This window comes from Onychostoma macrolepis, chromosome 01 (assembly GCF_012432095.1).
Source record: "Onychostoma macrolepis isolate SWU-2019 chromosome 01, ASM1243209v1, whole genome shotgun sequence".
In the NCBI taxonomy this organism is placed as follows: Eukaryota; Metazoa; Chordata; class Actinopteri; order Cypriniformes; family Cyprinidae; genus Onychostoma; species Onychostoma macrolepis.
Genome location: NC_081155.1, coordinates 3,325,962 through 3,347,781, shown reverse-complemented (window position 1 = coordinate 3,347,781; position 21,820 = coordinate 3,325,962). Strand labels below are relative to the sequence as shown.

At 37.5% G+C, this 21,820-nt stretch overlaps 2 protein-coding genes across 4 annotated transcripts; both read right to left on the bottom strand.

The window, feature by feature from the left end:
• Positions 1-290: 290 nt before the first annotated feature.
• LOC131536330 (adhesion G protein-coupled receptor E5-like) lies at positions 291-14,280 on the bottom strand. The gene is made up of 9 exons (XM_058769180.1): positions 14,211-14,280; positions 13,391-13,593; positions 12,599-12,769; positions 12,319-12,519; positions 5,851-6,068; positions 5,271-5,429; positions 5,008-5,179; positions 1,006-1,101; positions 291-920 (listed from the first exon to the last, which is right to left on the bottom strand). Exons 1-9 carry the CDS (start codon positions 14,278-14,280, stop codon positions 876-878), a joined length of 1,335 nt encoding a protein of 444 aa, XP_058625163.1. The 3' UTR covers positions 291-875.
• A 100-nt stretch (positions 14,281-14,380) lies between these two features.
• Positions 14,381-21,156, bottom strand: LOC131543089 (epidermal growth factor-like protein 6). 3 transcript variants are annotated; one of them, XR_009271849.1, is made up of 4 exons: positions 20,620-21,156; positions 19,375-19,985; positions 19,196-19,238; positions 14,381-14,906 (listed from the first exon to the last, which is right to left on the bottom strand). XR_009271849.1 is itself a non-coding variant. In XM_058780319.1 (4 exons), exons 1-4 carry the CDS (start codon positions 20,645-20,647, stop codon positions 19,450-19,452), a joined length of 336 nt encoding a protein of 111 aa, XP_058636302.1. In that variant the 5' UTR covers positions 20,648-21,156; the 3' UTR covers positions 19,325-19,449. The 3 variants fall into 3 exon arrangements, 1 of the variants encoding a protein (XP_058636302.1); XR_009271848.1 differs by lacking the exon at positions 14,381-14,906 and adding an exon at positions 15,154-15,427; XM_058780319.1 differs by lacking the exons at positions 14,381-14,906; positions 19,196-19,238 and having other exon boundaries at positions 19,325-19,571; positions 19,660-19,779; positions 19,920-19,985.
• Positions 21,157-21,820: the final 664 nt, after the last annotated feature.

Genomic DNA, 21,820 nt, shown 5'->3' with positions numbered 1-21,820 from the left:
CATCTCGTTTACTTTTAGGAAATGTTTATTTTGCTCTTTCCAAAAGCTTCCATTCAGGTGTTCCACTTGTTTCCTCTGCTTGTATCAGCTCCTGCTCTGTGACTCAACATGCATGCTTTCCAGCACTTTCTTTTTCCTCTATAGGCGTCAACATGCTAACATTATATCATATATATGTACAGAGAGAACAAATACACAGTTCATTAATAGTAATCTTCAAATTATCTAAGAATAATAAAAAGTTTTAAACCAAATTTAAATAAATAACATGACAATTTTAATGTCCCCATTTATTCCCCTTTTAATTAATTTTAGTTTGCATATACAAAATAGCATATAAGTAATCTTTACCAATATAATGTAATATAATACCATATGAACAGACATATCACTTTTGGTTGTTACAGTCATTACATTCCTGTATAATGGCGGCAGAAACCAGAGAAAATACACAGGTTAGAAATACTCGTGAGCTAAACATCAGGATGTTTTGACATGGTTACGGCCTCGCTTCTAAAGAATGACTTCATTAATTGACAAACTATGCGCTCCCTCAACACAATACAACATTCATCATTATAAAACTGTTTTCTTCTGCATAATCTAAAAATTAAAACTTTACACTCACATGCAAAGAAAAGCCGAAATCAGAAGCAACCTAAATACTCGATTCAAGTCTATACAACAATCTCCGTCTCCAGTAACAGATGATGCATATCCCATGTGATGAACAAGCAGCAGTATTCATCAGATGACGACTGTGAACGTGTACTGTTGAGTTAAAGCTTGTGAAAAGTCTTCATTTGACACAGAAAGTCTTTGTGTGTCTTGTGTTGAAGAGTTTGTACAAAATCCATCAGCACACGACAAGTGCTTTACATCTGTGACTCTGCTGTGCTGCCGTCGCTCCGCAGAGGTTTCTGTCAAAGTCAAAGTAAGAATGAAGAAACTGAACCCACAAATGCTGCTTTAATGTCCAAAACACTCAAACACACACTAACGTACCTGACTGCTGTTGGTCTGGCTGGTACTGATTCTGTATTTGGCTTTCTTCTTATGTGGGCACATTCGGACAAACAGACTGTAATACTCCATCCTGACCTGAAGGGGGCAACATGCAAAATATATTATATTTGATTGGGATGTGCCCGAAGCCGAATACCTTATTCAGAAAGGCACGGATAATGGCTTCAAAGCGAATAACGGATTTATCCGAATAACAGAAAAAATATTCGGCAGACACAATCACATGTTTGGTGTGGTCTGCGGTTGTTAAGATTTGTGCAATAATAATGGCTAGTACTGCTTTGATAGCGTTTGACACAGTTTCGTACAGATAATGATAATTGTGTTTGTCTAACGAATGTGGTCTCCTCAGCAATAAACTATCCGCGCGCTCCTTTTTTGATTGCTGCTGTCAGTGCCGGCGAAGCAGTGTTGCCAGATATTGCTACAAAAACAAGCACACCAATCTCCTGAAAAATGCAAATAGGATACAGAATATCTAACCTCAACCTTCATCTTCCCACTTTATTAATGGCCTAATTACTTTATTAACTCTGTTATATTAAGTATTAAAACAAGTCCAGCGACGCTTATAATACGTAGATCTGGCAACATGGCGGAGCGGAGTGAAGGCTGCACTTGCGCCAAACTCCTTCACTCCTGCGAGTCAGCCACATGAATTTATTCAGCGACATGATTTTAAATAATTTTTCATGTTTTTACATTTTATTTTTGAACATGAAACATTTACGGAGGTCTGGACCTCATAGCTGGCTATGGGCCTGGATGTGTAAAGTGAATGAGTGTAAACTATGAATGAAATGAGCGCAAATCAATAGCCGCGTTGGAGTCTACGCGTCTCTCAGAAATCAGAGCTTTGTCTGGAGTTATATCAACTTGACAAAAATATCCTAAAAACGGTCCTAACTTCAAACCTTTTCGAAATCCAACTGTAAAAACGCATTATTAGCCCTTTTCGTGAATGGCATTACATTTCATTATACAAGATGAAGAAAAGCGATGTTTGATCAAGGCTTTTGGAGGGTAGGCTACAAATGATTTGTTGCGCTCTGCTGATAAAAAAACTCGTAAATGATCACAGACTCCCGCAACACATGATCTACTTAAAGTTCAAGCGAACTTTATTGTCATTCTGCTATGAGTAGGCTACTGAACACTTTCTTTCCATTTCTATTTTTTTCTTCTTTCAGCTTATTTTTTTCTACTACTGCTCTTATTTAAGATTGTGGATTCTTGTCTCTTGTCAAATTTGTACACAAAGTTTCGCTGGAAAATAAGAAGAATAAAGTTATTTTTCTTTTTTGATAAAGTTTTAAATAGAAGATATTTACAAAGTTATAATTTTAATAAAAAAAGAATACTTTCTTTAGTTATACAAGGCATATTTGTTAAATGAAAATTATGAATCGAACAGATTTGCATTTAAAATGGTATTTTCATGTAATTTGACGAACTTCCGTTTTAAGCCACGCCCACTTCCGGATCTATCCGAATACAGATACAAATAATGGCTCCGCTGCACACCCCTAATATTTGACTTGATAATAAATTACAGTTTCTGGCCAACTCCAGTTGCATGCATTCAGAATAGTTGTTGAGCGACATGGATTTAGATGACTGATGCCGATACCGATATCTTAGGAAGCAGGGTGGCCGATATAAAGCCGATATACAGGTGCATGTCAATAAATTAGAATGAAACTCGTGTATTAAATAAATTCAATGCACACAGACTGAAGTAGTTTAAGTCTTTGGTTCTTTTAATTGTGATGATTTAGGCTCACATTTAACAAAAACCTCAACAAATTTAATCTCATTTAATAACATTTCATCTCAACAAATTAGAATACTTCATAAGACTAATAAAAAAAAAAACATTTTTAGTGAATTGTTGGCCTTCTGGAAAGTATGTTCATTTACTGTATATGTACTCAATACTTGTACAGGTTAGGGTATAGGGGCTCCTTTTGCTTTAATTACTGCCTCAATGCGGCGTGGCATGGAGGTGATCAGTTTGTGTCACTGCTGAGGTGGTATGGAACCCCCGGTTGCTTTGATAGTGGCCTTCAGCTCATCTGCATTGTTGGGTCTGGTGTCTCTCATCTTCCTCTTGACAATACCCCATAGATTCTCTATGGGGTTCAGGTCAGGTGAGTTTGCTGGTCAATCAAGCACAGTAACACTATGGTCATTGAACCAGCTTTTGGTACCTTTGGCAGTGTGAGCAGGTGCCAAGTCCTGCTGGAAAAAGAAGTCAGCATCTCCATAAAGCTTGTCAGCAAAAGGAAGCATGAAGTGCTCTAAAATTTCCTGGTAGATGACTGCGTTGACTGTGGACTTCAGAAAACACAGTGGACCAACACCAGCAGATGACATGGCAGCCCAAATCATCAATCTGTGGAAACTTCACACTGGACTTCAAGCAACATGGATTCTGTGCCTCTCCACTCTTCCTCCAGACTCTGGGACCTTGATTTCCAAATGAAATGCAAAATTTACTTTCATCTGAAAAGAGAACAGTCCAGTTCTTGTTCTCCACAGCCCAGTTAAGATGCTTCTGACGTTGTCTCTGGTTCAGAAGTGGCTTTGTAGCCCTTTTCCTGAAGACGTCTGAGCATGGTGACTCTTGATGCACTGACTCCAGCTTCAGTCCACTCCTTGTGAAGCTCTCCCAAGTGTTTGAATCAGCTTTGCTTGACAGTATTCTCAAGCTTGCAGTCATCCCTGTTGCTTGTGCACCTTTTCCTACCCAAATCCAGTCAACTTTGCATGCTTTGATACAGCACTCTGTAAACAGCCACACCTTTCAGTAATGACCCTCTGTAACTTACCCTCTTTGTGGAGGGCGTCAGTGTTGGTCTTCTGGATCATTGCCAAGTCAGCAGTTGTCTCCATTATTGTGGTTTCAAAGAACAAGAGATACCCGGAATTTATACTGTAGGGATGTCATTAATTGAAACTCAAATGTAAATCTTCTAATATTTTGAGATACTGATTTTTGACTTTCATGAGCTGTAAGCTCTAATCATCAAAATTAAAACAAAAAAACTTTTGAAATGGTTTACTTTACATGCAATGAATCTAAAATATATGAAAGTTTCACTTTTCTAAATAACTTACAAGAAAAAATTAACTTTTTCACGACATTCTAATTTATTGAGATGCACCTGTATATGATATTACACTATGTAATAAAAAAAAAACATGTATAACAATTCCTGCAACGAAATTTAGATTTTTACATATTTAGTACATTAGAAATAACTAATTGTAAAAATAATCAATTTGAAAAAATAATTTGAACTTGACAAAAATAAATAAATATGGAAAATACTAATTGTGTTAAAATATTTTTTCACAAATAAAGAAATTGTTAAAAACATGAATAAAAGGGAAATAAACAACAGTTCACCCAGTAAGTTTTTGCGCACTATATAGCTGGATATGTAGCACAGTATAGTTTGAAATCAAGGATTTAAGATTACACTCAACACACAAATGCTGTTGTTCTTAGTGCTGTCAATATAAAAGTCCTTTAACTGTCAAAATAAAAGCTGCTTCTGGCACTTATCAACCAGAAAAACTTATCAGTTAATGCCAACAATTTAAACTTTTTTTTTTTTTTAATTTGGCCCTTGGTGATATATGGGTCAACCACTACTTCTGAACGTTTCGTATATATGGCACAAATTGCATGGGATCAATTTGTGATCATTTTGCATCATTTTTTGAAGCTTGAAGAAGGTCACTATATGCTGGCATTATAAGGACAAGCATTCTTAAAAATTCTCCTCAATGGCAAATGAACACAAGAGCAACAAAACATGATTTGATTAATTTTTGTGGGTGAACTGTCATTTCAAATCACTGAAATCCTGCAAGATGTTACTGAATGTCTAAAACAAGCCACTGTTACCTAATGTTCAGTGTGTAAGTAAATTCTTCACAGATTTTCTGTTGTTATATTGCATGTGTAAGTACCGGTTTGGACAGCAGGCAGTGCAGGATGAAGATTAGCGCCCCCTGGAGAGTGTTGAGGATGATGAAGAGGTACAGCATGACTTCAGTCCCTTTCTCCTGGAAGAGGAAGAAGCCAAAGATCCACGTTCCTCCAAGAACACACAACTGAGCCACGGCGGTCACCGTGAAACTCCTACACACCAAATATAATTCATCAAAACCACTGACTGAAATCAAATCAAGAATGACTGAATCTATTTTGAGATCAATAAGAGATCACACACCTGATCTGGTTGAGTTTGGAGAGGTCTGGATTGAGACTGGAGAACTTTTTAGCCAGTTTCCACACGGTGATGATGAAGACAAAACCATTGAGGATCACAATGATGCAGACGGGTGCGAAAAAACTCAAGATAAAATAGCGATCGAGAGAGAGCCAGCAGCTGCAACACACATTAGAATGATAAATTAATCGCATGATTACAAAAACACATAAAAGACTACTTCATCCCTTTTTTCCTTTCATTATCCAAATAGGAAGTTGAGGACATTCTACTACAGGGTTTGGTTTATATCACAGCCATGAACCCTGATTAAAGTATTTGTTTGCACATAAGATGATTAGTCAATACTTTTGGTACATTTCCCAAAGGAAAAGATAAATGTAAGTGTTTATAACTGTCAAAACTGTTAAAGGTCCACTAGCATATAGACCTCAATGTTGAGACAAAACCCACTTTTTGAATCATGGGGTTTCTTTCATATACTATATATTATATACAGCGAGCTGTGTGCATGATTATTAGTCAATATACTGATCATATATTTTTTTCCAAGCATATTTTACCAATTCCAGAAACTCACAGTCGTTTGGTGCCGTATCCCTTTGGGAAGGCGATGGCAGAGATGATGACGATGACGAGAGGGACTCCGTATCCCACCAGATACATGTGGAGATGTTTTAATGTGGTGTGAAACACCAGCACAACCATCCGGTAGAGCTGAACCCCCTCCAGCAGCATCCAGCAGAACGCAGACAAGAAGAAGAAATGAAGCAGACCGGCCACAATCGCACACGCTACCTGAGAGAGAAACACACCTCACATCATTCTCCTGTTTGCTTACAGTAAAGTAGTAATAGATCCTCCTCTGAATATTATTAACTCATCATTGTCATTAGGATATGTCCCAAAAACCTTCAAACTGGCTGTTATTAAGCCTCTCATTAAAAAACCACAACTTGACCCCAAAGAATTAATTAATTACAGAACGATCTCGAATCTCCCTTTTCTGTCAAAGATATTAGAAAAGGTACTATCATCACAACTATGTTCCTTCTTGAAAAATGATATGTGAGGATTTCCAGTCAGGTTTTAGACCGTATCATAGTACTGAGACTGCTCTCATTAGAGTTATAAATGACCTGCTTTTATCATCTGATCGTGGTTATCTCTCTATTAGTGCTACTGGATCTTAGCGCTGCGTTCGACACTATCGACCACAACATTCTTTTAAATAGACTAGAAAATTATGTTGGCATTAGTGGAAGTGCCTTAGCATGGTTCAAATCGTACTTATCTGACCGCCATCAATTCATGGCAGTAAATGAAGAGGTATCATATCGATCACAAGTGCAGTATGGAGTACCTCAAGGCTCAGTACTAGGGCCGTTACTTTTCACGCTATATATGTTACCCTTGGGAGATATTATCAGGAGACATGGTGTTAGCTTTCACTGTTATGCTGATGATACTCAGCTCTACATTTATTCGCGACCTGATGAAACTTACCAATTTGCAAAACTAACGGAATGTATAGTTGATATCAAAAACTGGATGACTAGCGATTTCTTACTGCTAAATTCTGAAAAAACAGAGATGTTAATTATTGGACCAAAAACTTTTGCATGTAATAACCTAGATCACTGTCTAATACTTGATGGCTGCTCTGTAAATTCTTCTTCATCAGTCAGGAACCTAGGCAAACTTTTTGATAGCAATCTTTCCTTTGAAAAACATGTTTCTAGCATTTTTAAAAATATATCTAAATTATGACCTGTGCTCTCAAAGTCAAATGCAGAAACATTAATTAATGCGTTCATGACCTCGAGGCTAGATTATTTTAATGCTTTATTGGGTGGTTGCTCTGCAAGTTTAATAAACAAACTCCAGCTGGTTCAAAATGCAGCAGCTGGAGTTCTTACTAGAACCAGGAAGTATGACCACATTAGCCCGGTTCTGTCAACACTGCACTGGCTCCCTGTTAAACATCGTATACATTTTAAAATCTTGCTAATTACCTATGAGGCCCTGAATGGTTTGGCACCTCAGTGTTTAAGTGAGCTCTTATCGCATTATAGTCCTCCACATCTGCTGCGATCTCAAAACTCTAGCCATTTGCTAATACCTAGAATATCAAAATCAACTGCGGGCGGGAGATCATTTTCCTATTTAGCGCCCAAACTCTGGAACAATCTACCTAACACTGTTCGGGAGGCAGACACACTCTGTTAGTTTAAATCTAGATTAAAGACCCATCTCTTTAACCTGGCTTACACATAATACACTCACATTTCTATAATTCAAATCCGTTAAAGGATTGCTAGGCTGCATTAATTAGGTCAAACGGAACCGGGAACACTTCCCAAAACACCCGATGTACTTGTTACATCGTTAGAAGAATGGCATCTGCACTCATATTAGTCTGTTTCTTTCTTATTCCGAGGTCACCGTAGCCACCCAGATCAAGACTGTATCCAGATCAGATGGTGGATCAGCTCCTAGAGATGACCTCTACAGCCCTGAACGTCAGCAGAGACCAGGACAACTAGTTGAGCCCCAGAGACTGATCCCCAGTGAAGACCTTGTCTCCTAGACGGCCATCGGGACAAGACCACAGGAACCAGATGAGTCATCTGCACAATTTGACTCTGCTTTAGCCTAAATTTAAACTGCTGATTTTGTCTGGCCAGAGGAGAATAACACTATTTCGACACACTATTTCCCCGTCTAAATACTGTAAATCTGATATAAAGCCACCCAGCTTTATATCAAGCTGATGTGAAGCTGCTTTGACACAATTTGCATTGTTAAAAGCGCTATACAAATAATGATGTCTTGACTTGACTAAACATTTTAAATTTTTGTGTTAATTAAACCAGGATTATTAGTCATTAACTAAAGCTAAAACCATAAAAACCTAAATAAACATATACAACATAACTAAGATGAACTATAATAAGTGAGCATGCTTCTCTGCTTTTATACCCTTTTTTCTATTGTTTCCTTAATGATGCCATTTATAGCTAAAGTGATACACTTGACACGATCATTTGTCACGTGGTGTCTTCCCAACATTGTTGTGATATCCTGCTTTACCCCAACAAGAGCTAGCAGGACATCCTGACATTTGATCATATTCAGGAAGAAGCAGGCCACACAGTTAAAACACTCATATAACAGTTAATAAAGCAAAGAAATTTTTTGCAGTAGAAATTAGAGCTGTGTAATTAATCGAAATACAGTTTCAAATTCAATTTTGGCTTCCAACAATTATGAAAATACAATACAAAAAAATCGAGATAAAATGATTATTGCGTCCCATTCTGCCTCTTTTCCAGTGGTGCGCTTTCGTTCCTCCATAAAAGTCCATTTTCACGTGCAATACAAAAAATCATGTAATGTGACTTCTGCAAAATGGGACGTGCTTGATTTATTAAAGCTGACTAGATTTATTCATCTTTTTAAAAGAGCAAAACGTGCACTGTTCCTCAGGAGGAATTTCTGTGCGCACGCTTTAAGTCGGTACAGAACATGCACATGTAAAGTCATGTAAAGGGGACCTAACACACACAGTTTCACCCAATCTCATGTTAATCTTGAGTACCTATAGAGTAGTACTGCATCCTTCATATCTCCAAAAAGTCTTTAGTTTTATCATATTTATAAAAGAAAGATACAGCTTTATGATTCTCTCTGGAAAAAGCCGAGCTCCTGGAGGCCTGCCGTGTGGGCGGAGCTAAAAAGTGACGTGCACTTGCGACGATCGCCAACAAAACAGAGACATTTGATGCCGTTTCACTTACCGTCTGCACTTCTGAATCATGACTGGGATCTTTTATAGCTGGGACTGCTCCATCTTTCAGTATTAAACGATGTGCAAATCCAGCATCGAACTGGGCCTTGTTTATAAAACATCAACAAAACACTTGAGAAACTCCTTGCTGCCCCGGGAAAACAAACTGTATCCACTGTTCACTTCACGCTAGGTTCTTTTGGGAAGCTGAACAAGGTTATCTTTCCCTCACAACCAAAAACGCACTTCTTTAGAGACATTCTTCCCGAGCCAGTCCCGTGCAATGCAGGAAAATTAAGCCAGCAAGAATGATCGAAAAAAAACTCCCCGAACCTGGAAGTGAGATTTTTGGCACAGAAATGCTCTGTTATACATCCAAATTGTTTTTTGAAACTTTATCCATGCTTAGCACAAGAATCCAACTCTTTAACAGTGTAAACAACTCTGAATGCATGAAACAGCATTGTACCCCAAACGGTCAAATACACGCAAACATGTGTCAAAATGCAACGCTTGGCGGTTCTTCATGTAAACCCTCTACAGTTATGTAATAAGTGAACGTAAACAGTTGAGAATGAAAAGATGTAAAAGGAAATTAATTGGATCTGTGCAGCTCTTAAAGTGACAGCAGCCTAATATTCCTGCTTCCTAATATTCCTGTATATCAGGTCTAATGTATGTCACTGGTGTTACTGTCACTGGTGTTACTGTGCTGTGGTACTGTGTTACTGTACTGTTTTTGTCCGTCACATTAAATAAAAATCTTATTTCTTGCATTTTCATTATTTTTCTGTAACTCTGACTACATGTGCTGAATTTTTTTTTTAAGAAATAATATTTCATAAAAACTTTTAATATTGCTAAAGAAAGTAACACCAGTGACAAAAAATGATACATGTGGTCTTGAAATAATTGCACAAAAAAAATTATAATTAAGCTGTCATTTATATGTATTTATAAAGTCAAAAGGTAATCTAATAATGTGGTCTAAGTTTAAATGTAATTTTTTTTTTTTTTTAATTAAGACATTTTGCCATACCAAAAGTGGACGTTTCTGTAGAATGACCCTTTTGTAGCTTTGATAAGAAACAAAGGAAGTTTAATACAGTGAAGACTATGCTGTTTTATTTTACATTTGATTATTCAATTTCTGTAGTAGTCTGTTTACTGAATACTTTAGACTTGCATAAAAAATGTAAAGCACTGTTTGTTTCATTTGTATCTTTTTCTATTATATTTATCCTTTGCTAGTCTGTACAATGTAGATGTCACAGCAAACTTATTTACAGAAAAGACATATTTGATATATTGCTATCTTTAAAAAAAAAACTTATATAAAGTTTTGGTTATGTGCCCCACTCATAATGGTGTGTAGCATATCAGAGTGAATCAGACAAGAACAATGAAACAACCCAAAGAGTCAAATTCCACAAAGAGACCCAGGATCATAAACCTGTCCACGATACCATGGCGCCACAAGTCTGAAGCCAGTCCACCAACTAGCAGTTCTGAACAGCTTGCAGCATTAACACAAAATAACACTTACTGATAATCTCAACTCAGGAAGGAGATTGTCAAATTTGGGGCAAGTAACCAAGATTATCCCTCTGGTTGCGTTCAGGTCAAATTGACCCGGAGAAGATTTTCTTTTTCCCGAAAATACTAGTTAACCCCTTAACTGTCATCCCCATTTTTGAAAATCCACGAGAATGTGCACTATCCAAACTTAAATTATTATAGTTCATGAACGCTTTTGAATACAGACCTAAGGTTGGTCTCTTTTTAAAGAAGACAATTAGCATATTATTACAGAAGTGAAAACATTTAATGAAATTAAAGTATTAAAAAGTTATAGAAGTTTAAATTTACTGTAAAGAAAATGTATTATACTATTTTTTATTTTATTTTATATAAAATAAATATTTTTTTTAAAAATAGTAAAAAATCCAAAATTGCTATAAAATGAAAGCCACATGTCTACATAAGTAGTGTTTCAAATTTGAAGTTGATATTTAAAAAAAATGAGGTTCATATGCAATTTTGTTTAGACGTTATACCAAAAACAGCCACCGGGTGCCATCCAAACTCCATTGAATTTTTTTTTTTTAATGCATTTCTGTCACAAATCTATCAATTTCTCTCTCAATACTACATCTATAACAAAATAACCTATGACTCAGACCTCTCCAACGATATGTATTTTGTCAAGATTATAAAAAGTTTTGATTCTAAAAGACTGTAATACATTTTGTAATATGACAACCCCCCCCCCCCCAAGGGGGAGGAGACTGCTAAAACATTTTTAAGTACCATTTCTATGGTAACGCAATGTCCGATTTCAAAATGGTTTTCACAGGATGAATTTTGAAATTTTAAGCTTTCAAATGGTATATAACTTTTTGCTAAAACATGTGTTAGGGAAAAAGGCAAGGAAATAAAGACTTTTTGTGACAAAGGTCAGAACTCCTGTTATGATGTAGATTTATCATAGACTCTTGGTGCACTCTTGTCATAAATTAATCTATTACTGTTACTACATAATTTGTAACAACAAAAAATGGTAAAATATCTATTTAGGAGTCTTAGACCTTTCCAGTATAGTTTGTCATGATTACATTAGGATTTAATGGTAATATAGTGAAGTAAACTTAGGTGTCCCATATACCAGTGACAGTGACAGTTAAGGGTTAACGCATTGGACTCAAACTTACTGACTTTGTTCACACAGGGTATAAGTACTTCTCATATTTTTTTTTATTTTTTGTTTTGAATTTTCATAATTTTTTGTGGGTTTTATTTCACCTTGTAACACAAAACCACCTTGTAAACACAAAACCAGTCCTAAATGAAAGAAAACAAGTTGACAAAAAGATTGAATCCAATATTTGGTGGTAATATAGCAAAATGAATGATTTATAAGCAATTGTTTGGAGTCCGGTCATTTTTGACCGGGAACACCACAAGTGTGACTTTTTGCAATTTTGTACAAAATAAAAGCATTTAAAAGCAAACTTCCTGATTAAACATTAAAGCACACTAGTGTGATAAACAGTGCAAATTTTTATAATTTTTTTGTTTAATATTGTGAATTTTTTTTTTTTTTTTATGTTTTTTTTTTTCACTCAAAAAACGAGGTACCTATAAATGCCTCATCACGTTCTGCATTTTGCTTGATAAATGACACTTGCTTTGATATTGTCAGCATAATGGCTTTCAGACATCTTTAAGTGTCTAAGCACTTTTCTCATTCAAACACACCTCATTGTACCTCAGAGTACTGGAGATCCCGCAGAGGAAGACGAGATCTGCGATGAAGAGACAGATGCTCAGATGGAGATGAATGCTGGTTCGGGTTCCTTGGATGGAGTGGCAGAACTTGAACGTAAGGATACAGAGAAATAAACAGACCAGAGACAGAGCTAAATCCACTTGTGTGATCAACACCAAATCAAATGAGTCCTGGAGGAGAGGAAGTGAAAATAATCTCATTTCATTTAAAATCCAAATTAAATATGTGAAATTTCACTTTTGCATGTACCTGCACAGGATAGAGAGCCATGAGCACAGCAAAACTACTGAAATGAGACCAGTAACACACTGTGTGAGTGCTGTTAGACCACGCCCCCACACAGCCCTCCTCAGACCACGCCCCCTCAGTATCATCCCAGTACACACAGGAGTAAGCCACCCCCTCAGACTCTGCCCTCTCCTGAAGAAGTGAGAAGAAAATGAAGAACACGTGAACACCTGCCTGAAAAGTTCAGTAAAATGTTGGAAATGAACAAAAAGCAAGAGCTGATGCTCTGAGCAGGATCTGTGCAATGTCAACTATACCAGCTCAGTTCAGTGGCTCTGATGTTGCTTTGCTTTGGCTAAATTAAATAAAAATAAAAATGGCTAAACACTATATAGTTTAAAAAACAGACATAAAAATGGCATAAAAACATGAAAATGACAAAGACACACAACTCAGTTACTAACACCAGCTAAAATCAAACTGAAAAGACAAAATATAAAAATAAAATCCAATTCAAAATATTTTATAAAAACATAAGACTACGTCAATGATAGTAAAATAAGACTGGTAGAGCCTCTACCAGCAACAAACCAGCTACTTGCTGCTCACAAGCTAAATGTGGTCAAGCTGGTTTTTGGAACAGCTTGTAAACCAGCTAGAATCCAGCTTAAACTGGATTTTCAAACAGGGAACACACATTTTCATGGTAGTTTTTCATTTATAACTGTTTTTCATTTATAACTGACTGTTTAACAGAAACAGTCTCCAGTGAGATCTTGTGCTGGTCATAAGCGGATGTGTCAGTATCTTCACCTCCACGTGTCTAAAGACGAACATCACCGGCTCTGACAGCTGTTTGGTTTCTGCATTACTGACGACGGCCGTCACCACTTTAGAGTTGAGTTGATAAGTGATGTTTCTCTCTTTATCGTCTGATTTCTCGCTGCTTATCTTGTGGAGCAGATCGCTGGACAAGTTCAGCTCTTTATAAGTGACCAGAGCCGCAAATGCAAAACCTATAGAAAAATTATAGTTACATCTCATCAAAGTGCTGATGGTTTCATAAATGAAGCGTTAGTTCTGGCAGGTCACGTGAGTCAAGCTTGCATCAGCTGATTCCTATATAAGCTCTATTCCGTATCAATCAGCAGCTTTTTCCGCTTGCTCAGGAGCAAATCAGATGGCGAATTCCATCTCTATGGGAAAGCTTTCAATCAGGAATTTTCAGGGGTTCGTTTACCACAAGTTTGTGAATTTGAACGCGAATTCACCGCGACCGATATAAGCTGATAGACTCGGAAGTGACCTGAGCAAGCACTGCTTCTCATAACGATATATCATTGACATAGACTCTTTGCCTGCAATGCATCGCTGAAGTTGTGCTAATGTGACTGCATCAACAACACTTTTCCAGCATTTAACCCTTTATTCATCTCTGAATGTCTTCACGAAGCTAAGCTAAGTTCTTATTTCGTTCTCATTGACTTATGCTATGTTGGCAATTATGCTATCGTCAAATATTGCTCGTTGTTAAGGCAGTTGTTCAGTAACATGTTTGTTTGCTAGGCATGCTGTTGCTTTAGGCTCATTGGTTGTATTTTGTCACGCTGGTAACATTACCCAGTAAACCTACCACAGCGAGGCTTGTTTTTAATGTTGTTTAAGGCTGTCTGATATGAAACAGGTTGCTGCTTAAGACTCATCTAGTATTGGGAATTCTGTTTCATTAAACTTGTCCTATTTTTATTTCTATTTGATATGCTGTTGCTTTAATCAGTGTACCTGTAACGTGCTTGATACTTAACGGGCAGTATGTAGATTTTGCTACCAAAGGTTATTAATGCTAACGATTATCTGGATAAGGGCAACATGCTGCTGCCTAAACGTCGGGTATTGACCATAGATTAGCTGCTGATTAAAGAAGAGCACCCCTTCGCTGCTTCTCTTCTTCTTAAAGGGCATGCTGCCGCAGTCTACGCTATTTCAGAAGGTCTTTGCTTTAAAGCTGTTAGGGTATTGGGATTTTGCTTGCTTTTAGGGCTTATCTAGTGCTCAGTATCATGTTTGTTGCTAGACCTGCTTGTTTCTTTTAGCTATTGGTTGTACTGCAAGTACTGGTACTTGGTAAATTTGCAACAGCAAGAAGCTAATATTTAACCTGTTGTTTAGGCCATCTGATTGTTCTCGAAATATGCTTTCTGCTTACATACTTCTATATGAATTTATATCGTTCAGTGTGTGATTGACCTCCAGTAACTCCTCTCCAGTGAAATGTTCTCCACGTGGATCATTCAGAGACGCTCTTCAACAGTAACATCAAATGCTTCAACTAGAAAACAAACGAAAGTCAAAGTCTATATGCATCTTTACACAACCGAATAAGGCTGAATAAGACAGCATTAAACAGTCTGCATAAAGATGCCTAATTGCCACTAGAGGTCTTCACGGAGGACCCGAGACCCGAGGACCCGGGACCCGACCCGGGACCCGTACGGGTCTATATTTTAAATAGTCAGCCGGGTCCGGGTCGGGTCCCAATCTATTACTTCGGGTCCCGGGTCTGTTTAACATTGTGTGTAATACCCGAGTCGATCGGAGAACACCGCACCTGCCAGTAATCAGTGTCAGTCATCATGAGTGTGTTTTGTAACTTGCAGTTTGTAAAATTAGGATGAGAAAATTGTGAGCGGGAAATGAGGTGAAAGAAAAAAAATAAAAAGAATAAATAAAAAACATGCGTTACCTCAGCCGCCAGAAGCAGAGCGTGGACGGAGTTAATGCATACTGCAGGCGGACGGTTATCATGGATTCCTTCATGAGTGATTTGGGGAAAAAAAAGCTGAAACAAAACTGACGAAGAGACGCACCTGTTATTGAACATGCACGCAGTAAAGTGTAATGCACTTCTTGTTCTACACGTTTTTTGCTAAAAAATAATTGCTCCGAGTCTTTATTACAACCAACAAAAAGTATCGTTGTTGTTGCGCAAACGCAACAGTCGAAGTTGACTCGAGATGGAGAAAAAAAAAAAAAACGAAAAAAAACTGAATTTGCATTAGTCATCCGTCACTGACCGTGACAGCATGTAGACTTTTAAAGCAATAATCAGTGGATTAAGAAGGCTCTTTCAGTCAGCAATAGAGAGGAACGAACAGCTAACATGGATGGAAATTTATTGACTAGGAGGATTGTATGCATCGCAGTCAGGGAGAAGGCTACTAACAGTAGTAAGGGATTTTATTTTATTTTTTCTCTCGCAACTTGTTATTAACTTAATAGCAGTTTACTGTGCAATATGTGCCGATCGGGGGCAGTCGGGTCCGTGTCTTCCCAGCCGGGTTCGGGTCCAACTTTCGAATAATGGTCGGGTCCGCGTCGGGTCCGGGTAGTACATTTAAGGCATTTCTCGGGTCTGCACGGGTTCGGGTCCCACTTTCCAATAAAATACGGGTCTGGGTCGGTTCGGTGCAGCACATTTTTGTACGAATTTTTGGACCCGTGAAGATCTCTAATTGCCACATCAGAAGCAGTTCTGTTTCACCTTTGCAGTGTAAATTTCTATGTTCTAAAAACATTATGGGAACATTGATTTGCCATTTTAATACGACTTTCTCCTAACCTTATCTTTACTCACAATATAACATTCTTTGAACTTTCACTTGTAACGTTTCAGCAAATATCAATAACACAATCACAAAGAATGTTTTTCTAAGAGCATTTTCTGTCAACATTATGAGAACATTCGAAACGTACAAATAACATCTGAGAATGTTGTTCTCAGAACGCCAAAGACTATAGCATACCCAAGACATGTCACTGGTATAGTTTTGAATGGGGAAAAATGCAACGCTCAATATGGCCGCTCAATCGCAGGAAGCCCCGCCTTCTGAATGAAAGAGCCAATCACTAATCGGTAAAGTCAGCGCTTCACTGCAGCTGCCTTTAGAAGTCCCGGTTGCTATGGAAACAGTCAGCGTTTTGAGACGTGCGCTTAGAACTGAGCATGCGCACTGGCTGATCTAGCCTGAAAAATACGCTTTTTAAACCACTATTTGAGCAAAAAAAAAAAAACATTCATGATACAGTTGTCGTCAGATTTCTTTGGTGATTTCAAATATGAAATTTAATTGTAAGCTTCCCAGTCAACAATTTGATCTCACAGTGATCTCACCCTGATCTCACAGGATACTCGTGATGAGGTCACAATGTGAGGTAACAGTGAGCTAAAAGTGTAACCTCACAGCGCCCTCACTGTGAGCTCATACTAATGTGAGGTCAAAGTTCACTCGCTGCACGGAGACTAGGTACCCAGCATGCATTGCAACATGAAGCTTCTGATTGTCACCATTGTTGAGATTCATACACCGATTATTGATGTCTCTCTTTGTTTTTAAATGAGAGGGTAGTTAATAATGTTTGTGTCTTATGCTTTTATCCTTCATAACTTCATAATAATGAGACTGCTGTATCCTATACTGTATTATCACAGAGCTATTATATTTAGAAACTGTTTATTAATAAAACCTCACCAAGACTGCATATTGAGTGTAGGTGATGACTGTGTTGTTAGCAGCAATAACAAACCAATATCACCTGATTGCAGTCTCTTTTTGGTTTTTCTTGCCATAACAAATGTGCTTTACAAACACAGTTACAGCAGCCCCAAAAATATATAATGTTATAAAGTCAAGGGTCAAGAGCCCAACTAAAGCAAACACTAATCACTATGATGGTAACGTATGTTTCAGTTGTATCTTATAACAGAAATCTGTTAGCTGGGCGTGCACTTATGAGCTCATCATGTGAGAGCACTGAGATATCTCTGTGATAGTGTTGAGAAACAGGAAGTAGAATGTCCCCCAGCGACTGATATTTGAACTGCCTCCTCTCAACCTGCTCAACATTTTGAATTCACAATGAGCTCAGATATTACTCACACTGTGAGGATCAGCGTATGAGAATGGTGTGATGTCACTGTGATCATCGCGTGACCTCACGTGTTGACTGGGTTAGTGAACAGTTTTGGAGAATTTGATGTTTCCCCATTCAAAGAGATAGGAGCTGCACTTGGATGCCCGAGAGGCGTTTCAAAGATGGCCGCCGAATGACATGACTTGTCTTAAAGTCCGTGTAAAGAGAATTCTGAGAATTGTTTCTAAACACATTACAAATGTTAGAAATGTATTGCTGAAACACATTACAAAGACACTGAACTATGTAGTACTGAATTGTGGAGTTAAACCATTAAACAGTTTTTCACCAATTCTGTGTTCAAAATTTATTGGGCGGGGCTAAAACGGTGGCTCGATGACGCAATGGAGCCATCGAGCGTGGCCCCGCCCCTAACACTATAATAACTATGTTGACAGATCAAGTTCTTAGTTTGTCTTTTTGAATGTCTGTGATGTTAGATATACAGATTCTAGGCAGGGATGGTTCTAGATTGAATGGATACCCGGGTCTTAACCCAGAGACATCAATATGTGGCAGAATTTAAAAACATGGAGCGTTCACAATTCGCATCTAAAAACGCATGGAAACGCGAGCTGTACCGCTTTCTCTTCTTTCAAAGTGCACCGTAGCTCTCCTGGTGTTTGCCGTTGCTAAGCAACCATGAGCCGCGCTCGCCTTGAAGACTAGAAGGTTTCAACGCACTGCAGCGCTGACGCGCGTTGAGCGCGCTTGCCGCGCGTCTACAATTAAATAACGAACTTGCGGGCTCAAACATATATGGCTGTATAAATCCAATTAAGCTACTACAGGTAGCATCAGCATCCATTCAGGTTGTAGCCCCAGATAGCACACGTACGTCTGCAAGATGTCTGTTAAAGATCTCTTGATCTGGAAAGCATCTGCTGTCTATAAACGTCTGACAGACGTCTGTAAGATGTCAGTTTTACATACATTCTAAATCATAAACATCTTAAAGACATCTAATAGACGTCTATTTGACATCTAAAAGGAGACGTCCTATAGACGTATTGCAGATGAGCAAACACCCTAAAAAATACATCTTGCAGATGTAAATGCAGACGTCAAATAGACGTCTCAGAGATGTACGTGTGCTATCAGGGGCGGTATTTGACAGTTGAGAGAGACGCCGCTTTCCCACGAGTGGGCGTGGTTTCAGCGCAGACAGCGGACACGCCTCAAGCGTTTGAGAGCAGAGTCCTGATTATTTTTCAAAGATATTGATAACTTATTTTAGTTACTTGGCCTTTTTTTTTTTTTTTATCATTCAAATTTGCCTGGGTGGTTAATAACACATTTTTCTGTTGTGTGACAAACTCAGAACACACGGACTTTAAAGAGACTTTGAAACGCTTTCTCACAACATTATGAGAACGTTTATCATGTAAACATATCATGAATAAGCTCCAAGGACATTGTTCTCAGTATGTTTTCTCTTTACATTGAGATGAGAACGCAAATCAAATATTAATAATATAAGAACATTAAATGTTATTTTAAGAGCATTTTGTCATCACATTTACATAACTTTTACAAAATGTAAAAAAAACAAACCAAAAAAAAAAACAATATAGTAATAGGGCATATAGTAAAACTACTACTACTACTACTAATAGTAATAATTATAAGCAGAAGTACACATTCTACCTTCTCTAGTGTGTTGTAGGTTCAAAATGATCACAATCCATTTCTGTGGGAAAAAAAAAAACGGAAAGAGGATCTAAATTACACTCATCAATGTCTGTAAGAGAGAGAAGATAGGAAATCAGTCTCTGTTAATGTCATTTTAATATAGTTGCACATACTTAGACACACATTGTACATACAGCTGATTTGATGCGATGTTGGTGTTGGCATCAGTGCAGCATCAGCATTATACAGTCCAAACTGGTAGCTTTTGTTTAACACATAGGCCAGAAAAAATAAAAGACACCTTCACATTCTGCTTCGGAGTCAGTTGAGATCTTAAACTGGATTAAATCAAAGTCGGCATAGTAGTCGCTCTCTGGATAACTGTTTATATCTGACAGGGGGAAAGACAGCAGTTGGCATGAATTATAATTCATTTTGGATCAAAGTTTATGCTAAATGAATAATTAAATGCTTCATACATGCACACGGGAAGCCCCCATCTACTCTTTCAATACACCTACAGTAGTAACTTCCAACTGTATTTACACACGGAGTATGATAATCACACACACTTGGAAAAATCGCACACTCATCCACATCTGTAAGAGAGGCAGACAGATGAGGGGAATCCACGTAACACAAACTCCCTCTTTTCAGTGACATACAGACCATTAAAAACATTGTAACAGTCAAACTGTTACTTTTGCACTATTCAATCAAACCACAAAGACAACATTACCAACACATGTGTTTTTAACAAGTTTAAATCCAATGGAACATCCACTGCATGATGGCAGAAAGAGACCTGGAAATAGATTGAAAAATACAGCTATAGTGAAACAGTTTTTTTTATTTATTTTTTTTATTTTTATTTTTTTACTATTATTTTTACAAAATCTATATACATCCCAAAAACAGAATCTGATCATCGTCCATATCACTGTTTACATCACACTTGCGTTACCAAGGCAACGACTGACACATTTGTATTACATTCCAAAGAGCTCCGTTATCCATTATCAGAATTTATACAGTGAAGATACAGTATTTTGTTAAAGACACATTACTGTACATGAAAAACTCAAAGTTTATTAAATGTCTGTCTTGCATTATTACAGACGACTGCCAGTCATGTGTGTAATTACTGCAGTAAGCTTAAATGCCATTTGTTTTATAATACTGGGCTGACTAAAATGGGAAGAAAAAACAATACATAGGTTTACATTTTTTCTTGAAGGCCCATTAAACTGTCTACTGCAGCTAAATAGGAAAAGTAACAAAACAGTAAACTAGAATCTTGTTGTGATTTCTAACAACTGAAATGGTCGATTTTAAAGAGCAGTCTTTCAATTCCCAGAAGTTGTCTGACTACTAATCTAGCTTCAGTATGTCAAGTACACACCTGACCAGAGTAAAAAAGAGTAACGTAGGCTACTCACCCAAAAGAAGTGTCCAGTTTAGCTGCATGTTAGAAAACCGCAAGTAGCTGCTTTCTAAGTCTAATGGTGATGTATATTAAATTCCCAGAGAAAATCAGTCTCCAGCTGACCGTTACTTCACGTCCTCAAACACTTCAGCCCTTTCACTGGTATCTCAAGCACTCCTGGTATTTGTTCCTCCTACTAGATAATAAAATCTCCAAGGAAAAAAAAAAAAAACTCGGAGAAATGGGCGTCATTCACACAGCGCGCATAGCAGGAGCAGAGAAGTGTTTGGTTCATAATCAAAATAGACCTGAGTTAACACTAAAATAATAAATTTCACCATAAAACCATACAGGCGAAGTGTTTCGGTCTCGTGTTTCACAATCACCATGACATTCAGCTCTGTGAAGAAAAGAAAAAAAAAATACACCAAACAAACTTCACAAAGACCTGTTTTAATGATAAAACCTAGAGGTATATCTTAACTTTAATATTACTCTTATCATGTCAACTATACACACAGAGTTTCCTGCCCATCAAGCAAAGCACGCGACAGGCAGTGGTCAGAGGAGAACAGGTGAGGAAAGGTGGCTTTTTGCTTCAACCTAATCAAACACACCTGAATAAGCTAATCAGAGTCTGATGGGTTACAAAAAAGCTACAGACACGTGAGTTTTTATCGGGGTTGGAGCTGTGATCTGCAGGACCGTGGCTCTCCATGAGTTCGCCACTCATGACATATTCTCATATTTTGTACATAGCCTATTATGATCTTATCTTAATTTATTGTTATTTTGCTATTTGCAAGTGCATTGTTATTTATATTTACTGCTGTAGAAAGCCTGATCCTCATAAGAAGCATTTAAATGTACAAATTGACACTGATATCTCGTGCACATGACAAATAAATTCTAAAGCGAAAGTGAAACTGAAAGTGAAACAAGCTGCATCTCTGAAGTCAACGCTGAAATGTTAGAAATTTCAGTTCTAAAATTAGTCCATTAAACTATTTTCAAAAGATTCAGAAAAAAAAGTCTTATGATTTGATTCCTTTAAGCTCACAGTAGCTGGAAGAGGCCTATATTTTTACTTGATCAACATTGAGACAATAGCTATACATACTGTAAGATCCATTGCTAATGTGCTATACAGATCCAGGGGAAAGAAACAAAAATAGACGTGTCAGCTTCTATACAAAATTGTTTTTTGTTGTTTT